The sequence below is a fragment of the Otolemur garnettii genome, unplaced genomic scaffold, assembly GCF_000181295.1.
Source record: "Otolemur garnettii isolate 467f Iridium unplaced genomic scaffold, OtoGar3 scaffold00033, whole genome shotgun sequence".
NCBI lineage: Eukaryota > Metazoa > Chordata > Mammalia > Primates > Galagidae > Otolemur > Otolemur garnettii.
In genome coordinates, this window is record NW_003852428.1 from 9,502,648 (window position 1) to 9,513,339 (window position 10,692).

At 45.3% G+C, this 10,692-nt stretch overlaps 1 protein-coding gene across 2 annotated transcripts in view; it reads left to right on the forward strand.

Moving 5' to 3' along the window:
- MYO10 (myosin X) overlaps nt 1-10,692 on the forward strand; it is a 226,720-nt gene that overhangs the window by 109,072 nt on the left and 106,956 nt on the right. For both annotated transcript variants that reach the window (XM_003789538.3, XM_023513073.1), the window contains exon 4: nt 2,746-2,933. In XM_003789538.3, the coding sequence (XP_003789586.1) occupies nt 2,746-2,933 (188 nt within the window). The remainder of the gene's footprint in view (nt 1-2,745; nt 2,934-10,692) is intronic.

A 10,692-nucleotide genomic window follows, 5' to 3' on the forward strand; every position in this document is an offset into this window, starting at 1 on the left:
TTTTTTGGCAATGTGTAGCAATAAGGGGGTGACTCACTAGGTTGAGTGGCAGATGAGGACCATGTCTCTATACTTTATCATGAGAGTTAATCTTGTGTTAGGAAAAGCACAGGTGGTGCCCATTGGCTGTGACTAATGTCTTCCTATAACTAAACCAACTTTAATAGAGCAAACTGTGTGCTCTTTGCGGCCTTTTGTCCAAGTATTCTGATTCTCTGATTCCTTGTTCTCTACTACAAGAAAATCTGGGGAACTCCGATTGGTGCGCTGGCAGTGTGGGCGTGGCTAGACTCGGCAGGGAAAGGTGTAGTGAAGCTTTTCGTGAGGTCCAGCAGGCATGACCCTAGGATCTTACATCTTCACTTTTCTGAATGAGCTTCATGCCACTGTGTCCTACCCCCACTCAAAAACTATTCCACCCGCACCGACAGAATCAGCAGTATCCTAACGGCTGTGCTGAGGCTATGGAGGTGCCCCCGTTAGGAGGAGGGAACATGGCTGTGGGATTTTAACTGAAATGATCATTCTTTCAAAGAAAGCCTGGGTAAAAAAGAGACTAGAATTAAGGATAGTTTTATGAGTAAATCAATATGTTAAGAAGAAGGGCTCATCTCAGATTATCCTTTGTCTGTCCCTTAACTGAAATGCTTGGGACCAGAAGTGTTTCAAATCCCCCTCCAGATTTTGGCACTGAAAATCTGAAATGTTCCAAAGAGCATTTTCTTTGAACATCATGGTGGCAACTCAAAAACTTTTGGGTTTTAGGGCATTTCAGATCTCGTATGTTCGGATTACGAATACTCCACCTATATAGACTTTTTTATATTTGAAAAGTTGCACTGAACATAGAGTCCTCTGCTTGATGTTCCTGGCAGTGAAGATGAATATTACAAATTGCTATAATATGGTACAGATGCTCTCAGGATGTTTGGACTTGCTGTCTAGTTTTGGCTGATTTTTCTTTTTTCTTTTTTTCCTGTGTGTGTGCTTGTGTGTATATCCCTGCTTTTTGTATCCAAATTTCCTCTTCTAATAAGTGCACCAGTTAGCTTGGGTTAAGGCTCACCCTAATAGCCTTATTATAGTCACTGCTTAAAAGGCCCCCATCTCCAAATATAGTACCTATTTCTAGGTACTGGGGGTTAGAACTTCAACATAAGAATTTGTGAGGGATGGACACACACCAGCCCCCATACCCGGTAAGGGCCTAGTGCACAAGCTCCCTCAGGGATGGGTTGGTGGCTGCAGGACTCTGCGTCACCCTGCCAGACTTGCTTCCTCAGCTGGGGCTGAGTCTAGAAACCAGGTGCCCAGACCAAGATAGCGTTTCTTGCAGAAGTAGAAGAGTAGAGTAGAGGAGTAGAGTAGAAGTAGAGTAGTTCAGTTTCTGTGGAGAGGGCCTAAAGCGTTACGCTTTGGTAACTCTGCCTCTGTTTTGCTGCTCTGAAGATTTTGCTTAGTTTCTAGGCTGGATATTGTCCCAGAAAGGTAAGACTGTCAGTTACCTAAGTTCTAGAAAAATTCTGTGGCACTTCATGGGGTGTTGAGATTACTCAGAGGACACCTAGCATTTTCAAGGTGGTCCTGTTTGCCTTTGAAAAGCAGTAGCTTGCTCTGTAAAGTGTAAAATCTGCCATTCTGACTGTGTGTGAGCTTACGGCTCAGGGACAGGACGTCCACACAGTGCTATGCATCTCGGCCGCTGACTACCTGCAGAATTTCCCATCACCCCACACAGAAACCGCGTGACCATTAAACGTTTCTCCTCCCGCCACCCCTGGTTACCTCTATTCTATTTTGTCTCTCTCGTCAGTTTTTTGTTTTTTCCTAAAGTAGGGTGTCACTCTGTCACCCAGCCTAGAGTGCAGTGGCACCGTCATAGCTCTCTGTAGCCTCAAGCTGGAGGGCTCAAATGAACCTCATACCTCAGTCTCTGGAGTAGCTGAGATTACAGGCTCATTGCTATCACTCACTAGTTTCTTAATTTTTTAAAAAATGTTTGGCTCGGCGCCTGTGGCTCAAGTGGCTAAGGCGCCAGCCACATACACCTAAGGTGGTGGGTTTGAATCCAGCCTGGCCCACCAAACAACAATGATGGCTGCAACCGAAAAATGGCCAGATGTTGTGGCGGGCGCCTGTGGTCCCAGCTACTTGGGAGGCGGAGGCAGGAGACTCGCTTGAGCTCCAGAGTTGGAGGTTGCTATGAGCTGTGATGCCACAGCACTCTACCCAGGGGGACAGCTTGAGGCTCTGTCTCAAAAAAATATGTATTTTTTTTGTAGAAATGGGCTCTGACTATGTTGCCCAGGCTGATCTTGAACTCCTGGCCTCAAATGATCCTCTTGCCTCAGCTTCCCGGAGCACTGGGATTGTAGGAGTGAGACAATGTGCCCAACCTGTTGTCACTTTTTTAACCCTACAGTTTCCTCATAGCCACTTGATGAGAAGGAGACTGAGTTGGACGGTCCTTTGTCCTAGGGTGGGGATTGGAGCTGGGGAGGGCAGTGGGGGCAGGAGTCAGGGCCTGGGCGCCCGCCGTCTTCCTTCTGTTCCCCTTTCTCCTATAAAGTTTTTCTTGAAATGGCTTCATTCATTTGTACGAATGTCAAGAGTTTGTACCCAAGAGATGCCGGGACAGTGTGTACCAGGGACAGAGCACACCCCCAGGTGGGTTTTGGTGAAGGGAGGCCCCTGTCTGGAGTGCACATGTCACCAGCCCTGTGTGTCCCGGCCTTGTCCTTACAGACCTACATCGGCTCCATCATCGCCTCGGTGAACCCGTACCAGCAGATCGCGGGGCTGTACGACCGCGTAGCCATGGAGCGCTACAGCCGGCGCCACCTGGGCGAGCTGCCCCCGCACATCTTCGCCGTCGCCAACGAGTGCTACCGCTGCCTGTGGAAGCGTCACGACAACCAGTGCGTCCTCATCAGGTAACCGGCCACTGCCCGCCTGCCCAGAGCTGCCAGGGACGCTCTGGGACAGCGCCTGAAATGCGGTGGGTGGGGGCTGGGCAGAGCGAGCGCGTTTCCCTATAGACCAAGAGTCCCCCAGCTGCCCCAGCCCCCCAAACCTACTTAGAGCGTTAAAACTTGCGTTTCTCAGAGGAATAGCTTGACAGCTACAGCCTCAGAAGACAGGGTTCCCCGGCAAAGCAGATGGACTAGTGGGTTGACTTCTGTCCTCACAATAATTATTCTGTTCCTTTTAAAACAATTTTTTCATTTGCCCTGGTTATTTGGTTTGTTTGATTACGAAGCATAGTGCCTCTGTGTATTTAAGGAGATGTAGCACATAGTTCTTTGAAATTTATAGTGTATTTCAGTTTACTACGTACAATGTTTTCTATATTCAAGAACGTTGGTCAAAATGCTTCTGTATTTGAGCAAAGGTTTTTTTTTTTTTCTCTCAAGTACAATAAAATTACTCTAGATAGAATCTCTCAGCTTTAAGTATTTTTTATAATAGGGTGCTCCTGAAGTTTTCTGTTGAATTAGCTGCAGAAAAGGAGCTTACTTACTGCATAGTAAGGGGCACTGCATGGACGCGTTTAATTTTTTTTGGTGGAGGAGAAAATGCTGGATATAGATCTGTTTTAGTAGAGTCTTAGTTTTTAAAATAAACTACTGGAAACCCCACTATCAAAACTTTTACTACTATCAACTAAATAAGTAGTAGAGCATATTTTTAAAAATTTCTTAATTCTTATTGTTAACTTTTTCAAATCGACTTCATCAGTATATTCTAGTGGCATCCTCTTGGGTCTTTTTTATATTCTGCTGCAATTCTTATTTTTTTTTTATTAAATCATAACTGTACATTAATACATTTATGGGGTACAACATGCTGATTTTATATACAATTTGGAATGCTTACTGTCGTAACAATTAAGTAAGTGAGGTGAAGGTTGTTTTTAATGATTTCTATTGGAATCATGCGCTAGTGACAGTTCTCATCGCCTTGGCTGATGCTCAGAGCAGGTGTGACACATGTCAGTCATTTCCGGTGAAGTTTTCATGGAGTGTCCGGCCACGTTATTCATTGATCCTCCCAGGCATTCATTCCCGGGGCGCGGCTGCTACCGAGGAAACATGGTCTACTAAACTGCTACCCTGAACGGAGGTTTTGACATCTGATTTAGGTGGCTTTCTACTCCATCTTGTGGCAGAGTAATTATATTATTTCAAGAGGAAAGGGTTGTTTGGATTTGGGAGAGGACAATAAAAAGACCCCTCCTGTTCCCCCTCCACACTCCTGATTCAGTGGAGGACAGACACAGGGACATATGGAGAGCCATGTGTCAGCTTTAGACTTGCAGCCAACTGGGCTTGCATTATAGCCTCAAATTAGACGGGTCTACAGACCCACCTGCTCCTGGGGACAGCCAGGTAACCTGTAGCCGTGATCACTGTGGGAAACCAATTCCCAGATGGTGAACAGTAAGCCAGAAGCGCCCAAGTGAGCACGCACAGCCTTTCTTCCCAGTGCCCATTGGAGAGGCCACCCCTGCCCCTACCCTCACCTTGTGGTGGTCCTGGTGGAGGAGACATGCCAGAGTAGGCCCATTGCTGATACCCAGGGAGGAGAAATGGAAGGAGTTAGTTAGCGCTGTTCCATGTGGTGTCCAGGGAGGAGAATGGTGTTCTCACTGTCCCACATGGTGTCGGAGTGAAGATGGGTAGGGGATCATGGCTGACATTTTCTGCAAGATTATGTGTGTTGGACACTGAGCCAAGAACTTTTCAGGCATGAATGTACTGAAGGCTCCTGACAGCCCTTTGGTGTGGGCGCTCTACAGGTGTCAAGCACAGAAAACTATTTCCAGAGAGTGTGTTCTCCCCACTGGCAGTTTTTCCCCATTTTCTGCTTGGTGATTCCTTGCATTTTTAACCAGTGTCAGCCACTCGTATGTGAATAGCTGATCTCTCTTGGTCTTTCTAAGGGGAGAGAAACATGGGCAGTGTTCTCTTGACTCTCTGTCACTTTAATGGTGCTAATGTGCTGGCATGTGGAACAGCTTGGTTGGAGGGATTGTCAGTTTATTCAGTTCAGCAAATAGGGATCATTATAACTTGCAATTAATCAAAATGAAGCTACTTGCTTAATGTGGAAACACATTTTAAGACTCACATGCCCAATCAAATAACTTGAGTTATGACCAGCAGCACCACTGGGGGCTCTTTTACATGACTTCATGAAAATTCAGAAGTTAGAATTTAAGATCATTATTTCAGCGTACAGAATATAATTTAATAAGATTAACGGAAGGAGAGAGACCTTAGTCTATTTTAACAAGGTCAAATTGGCATCCACACTTAGGTACTTAAACATTTGCCATTGATAATTGCTTGTGTTTATTACATTCAGTGGAAAAAATGTGAGCCTGACTAATATATCACTTGCTAGACAGAGCAGCTTAGGAAGAAACTGAAAAGTCAAATGAGATCATTGTGCGTGTATATATGTGTGTAACAGAACGGAAGGGGGTTGGCATTTTCATGGTATTTAAAAATAAGGGGGGTGGGGAGGGGGTTTCTAAACAGAAAGCTTCCATTATATCTAATGCTGATGTGAAGAGTAACTGTATTTATCTAAGTTAACTCAGGAAACGGAGATGTTAAGAATAGATTTCTCATTAAAAAGTGTTTTGGTTTTAAAAGATCTCCCCAGCGGTTTGTTTTTAGTGGGGGATGGGGCTGTGGGAATTAAGAGAAAATTGAGTATGTAAAAAGTTAAGACTTGCCGGAACTGAGAGCGGGTTTAGATTTTCTTGGGCGTGATCTGCCCCCTGGTGGACAATGTGTTTTTCTACTTTTAAAACATTCTCACGTCATTGCCTTTAACATCAGAAAATAAGCCTATTTGGAACTAGACAGAACTTCAAAGATCAATTTTTCTCTGACTTTATGAGCAAACATTACTTGGCTAAGGTCTCCAGCTACTTGCTGGCAATGCCAGGGCTCAGGCTTCTAGTCTGAGCCTCCTCCTGATCTCATTTTTAAGGTTGTTGCCTCGTGCAGTCAAACTTTAATCTACCACGTTGTGCTCATTTAAATGCGCATGTATGCGGTTATAGTTTCAAATATCTATCTACATAAATTTAAAACGCACTGAAGAAGGTTTTTTTTGACAATGACTTTAGTTTTTGTGCCTTGGCTAGGGCAGAAGTTGAGGTTTAGTTTATTCTGGTCTTGTCAATATCTATGACCTTTTAAGGTACACAGTGTGGCTAATTCATCTTTGCAACCTGGTACCCAGAGTCGGGCAGAAGACCAGCATTCAGCAGCTACCAGTCAAAGGATGAATAGACACAGCAACTCTTGGTTCAGAATCTTTCTTTGGTTTGTGTGTTTGATTTTTCAAAGCTGGAGCAATTTCTTCTTTTATTTCCTAAAATGATAATTGAGTGTTTGGTCTTTTTGTTTCTAGAAATATCAAAGGTGCCCTCCAAATGTATATACATTTGTAAAGATGTTATCTATGTATTACTTTTTGAAGTTAAATTGAGTTGTGGTAGCAATGTGTAGTATGTTTGTTCAAAAGATGGTATTTATCAAATGAATGCTAATGTCACTATGCTACAGGCAGGACAAAGAAAATAGCGGAAGGACGGTTGTCAGTCTGAGTGCAAGACCATTCTGAAGTGGTGTTTGAAATTCAACAACATTGTGGAAGTGGGACAGGGTCGTGCTATTCTGTAAAACAGCAGATGAAGGAGATGGCATTAGAAAAGGGCACTGAAGGTCATTGAGAGACTCACTCCTGTGTAATCCTCAGGGGGATTTTGGGGGGGGGAAACTGAGGCACAGCTGATAAGTGACTTGCTAAGGAGACTTTAGCTATTTGTAATAAACGGAGGATTTGAGCTTTAGTTTCTCTTGCAAAGTCTTTACTTTCAGAACAGATTTCTACTTTCTGGTCCAGCTTCCTACCTTCAGAGCTTTGTTTGGCTTGCTAAGACCTTTGGATTTAATCTTTTAGAAAGTGGAGAAGTTGCCTAAGTCTTCTAGCAAGTGAGGGAGTGATCTGCTTTATATTTTGAGGTAATCATGTAAACCAAGGGGATTTGATTCAGAGGAAGAGGAGTGTTTGATTGTTGGGTGCCAGTGTGCCAGCAAAAGGTATTGTGTAAAGGCCCAGAGAATATATATATATATATATATATTTTACGGTTTACAGGCAAGACCACCTCTGCCACAACTACTCAACTTTGCCTTGCCAGTACAAAAGCACTCAAAGGCAGTATTCAAACAGTTGGCCAGTCTGTGTTCCAATAAAACTTTATTTATAATGACAGGCAGCAGGTCAGAGTTGAGGGCTATAGTTTGCAGACACCTGGGCTGGATCTAGAAAACTGCTAGGAGACCAGGCTGTCCAGTGCAGGAAGGGCCTGTGTTCACAGCAGATGCCCTTCCCTTCCCATGTGTTCTGGACATTACTCTTTGAGGTTTGCTGCCTTGGATTCTTTGACCTCTCCCCAACTCCTGTATCATTTATCATTCAAAAGTTTTATTTGATTCCATACCCTCCTTAAAACACCTTTGATCTCCCCAGGCTGTCCCCTTCCCCTCCACTTCTGGATTTCATGTTAGTTCTCTAACCACGTCTTGGCTCCTTAGCTATTTGGGGGTTATTTTTCACCTCCTACTTTTCTAACCAACCTCTGCTTTCTTGTCTGAGTCTCCATGACTCCCCCAATTTATATGCTCCCCCAAATACCAGCTTCCTATTTGACTCCCCCAGACTTATGTTTAAGTGCCTCTGAAGCATCCTCATGAAATGGCTCATGGGTGGCATGTTCTAAACTCAGCACAGTGTCCCCAGAAACACATTCCTCCTCCTGTGCTTCCGCTGCTCACTCTGTGGGCTCTGCAGGCTGCCTGTCCCCAGCTGAGATCCAGAAGTCATTCTTTGATCTAGAGCGGGGGTCCTCAAACTTTTTAAACAGGGGGGCCAGTTCACTGTCCCTTAGACCATTGGAGGGCCAGACTGTGGGCCCCAGGACGAGTCGGCTGCTAAGCAGAACAGGCAGCGGTGGCAAAAACACCTGGCGGGCCGGATAAATGTTCTAGGAGGGCTGCATGTGGCCCATGGGCTGTAGTTTGAGGATGCCTGATCTAGAAGATGTTCTTTTTTTTTCCTTCAAATTAAGGTAAACTCATATATAGTGAAGTGTCCCAGTCTTTACCTGTCCAGCTCCGTGAGTTTTGACAAATGTATAAACCCATGTAACCAACACTGGGTGGTCCTGCTGACAAGCTCTCTGGGGGCCCAGGACTCGTCCCCACACCTCCACCATCACTTCCTAACCACCCTCCTGGCCAGCCAGGCAGTAATCCTATCCATCCTCCCTCCATCGTCCTGGGCCTCTCCCTCGTCTCTGCCACCCCATCCCAAATCCTCTTCTGCACTCCCTGGCTCCTCTCCCAGCCCCTTTCTGTCCTTCCTCTACGTACAGTCAGAATGAGCCTTTAAAACCTTAACCCTGATCATGACACTCTCCTGCTTGAAAACTGTCTTGGGACTTTCCCCTGTGCATGAAACATTTTCAAAAAATTTAATCTGGTCTGTGAGACCCTGTATCAGTGCTGTGGGTTCTTTTTCTTTCTCTTTTCCATTTTCATTATTATAGTTGCTAATTTTTTTTTAACCATACAATATCCTTCATCTTGTTACTTTGACATTAATGTCTGGGGCAGCTGGCAATTCTAGGTGTTAGCAGTTTGTGAGTTATTTAATTATTTTTATCCTTTGCCTTGTTTCTGTAGCGTTTCCTTGCCCGGTACATGAGTAGTTAGCCACCACCTCCTGGTGCAGTCCTCTCTGCATTATGTGAAACGATCTTCCAGAACTGCAGTTTTTAAACATGACTTCATGATAGAATCGGCCAGAAAATTTTGTAAAATACCGGTGACAGTTCTCCCCCAGCAGGCTTGGATGAGGCACCTGCTGGGTCAGTCCGCTGTGTAGTCGGGTTGGAGGACCACGACCGCAGAGCACTGCACAAATCTGAGTTTTATTTTTGTTTCAGGTTTTCCTTGTCCAGGTTAAGCTTCCCTTATCCAAACTACTTTGGGCTGGAAATGTTTTAGATTTCAGATTCTTTCAGGTTTTGGAATATTTGCCTTATACCAGCCGACCATCCCTGATCTGAAATCCCTGGGCTCCAGTGAGCGCTTCCTTTGGGCATCGTGTTGGTGCTCAAGATGTTTTGGATTTTGGACCATTTTCAGATTGAATTTTTGAATTTTCGGTTTGGGGATACACCATTTGTATAATGCAAATATTTCAGAATCTAAAATCTGAAACACTTCTGGTCCTAAGCATTTTGACAAGGGCTACGCAGCCTATATAAGAGAATGATGTCCATGACTCCGTCCGTCCCCAGCCATGTTTCTTTCCTCCTTGTATCCCATATTTTTTAGGCATCTGCTGTAAGGACATCTTTATGACGATGAGAATCCTGGGTTTTCTTTCCCTTGACCAAGTCATTGCTGTAGGTAGAGTTTGAGTGTGAACAGTGTATTCTCCAAGACTGTGTTCATGGATGTTATGTCATGTCACTCAAGGTGGACAGACAGCCCCCAAGCCTCTGGGGATTACACATGAACGGTCTATTTGGTGGCCCTGTCACAGCCCCTGGTGGGAGGTGAGGGACTTGACTCCATTCTGCAGGTTTCTCATTTGGGGAGACGTGCCATCCCTGAGGGCACCCAGAAGGTTACGTGGAAGGTGGGGAGCCCAGAGGTCCAGAAAGGGGTTTGAGCCACCAGGCACAGAAGTGGTTTATGTCCTTCTGCGTGGAGAGTGAAATGCCGTCTGCCTCCGTGTGCCGGACTATACAGGTTTGGGGCCACACAACATAGTTATGTTGTTTCTGCCTCATTCATTCATTCTAACGGGGAACATAACCCCTTTCCTTTTCATTTTGAACGATTCAGTCACCAACAACTGCTAGATAGGTATATATTTTTCAGAATCTGGAGAATTATTTAAATTTGTCCTTGAAACCCTCCCTGCAGTTTCCATGTTACTTTTCGTGCTGAATCCCTCTGTGTACCAGGCGCTGGGCTGCAAGTGACTCAGAGATGAGTGCTCAGCCCTGTCCTAGGAAGTCTCTGGTCGCTGATAAGGGAAACCTCAAACAAAGCTGGTCTAACCCCCAGGTCTTTTGTAACCTCGGCAGGGGCAGGGCAGCTGCAGGGCTGGGGTTCAGCCTCTCCCTCTGGGCTTATCTCTGGTTTTCTTGGCTTTTGTTTCCTGATCTGGAGATAGGTGAATATTCTCACATATTGGTTGTCTGCAGCAAAGGGGACACTGTTGTCTGGTCACTGTGTGTGCGCATTTATGTGTGTGTGTCTGCACACAAACCTCCCCAGGTATCCAGCTGGAATTATGATACTGGCCCGTGATCATGTGTCACTTGTGGAGGGGACGGAATGACCATGATTGGCCTAGACCAGCAGGGATACTCTTGGGCCCTGGCATGCAGCCTGGCACATTGGATGTCAGATCTCAGAATCATTTCCTCTCTTTTGGTATGTGCCTTTAACCATTCCTCACATTGGCAGGAAAATTCCTCTTTCCTGATGGCATCTTACATCTGGGAGCTCTCCAGCACTTCTGCTTGGAACTCACATGGGGCTCGCCAGCTTCTCCCACCATCGGGCGGTTAACTAATGTGTTCCCTGC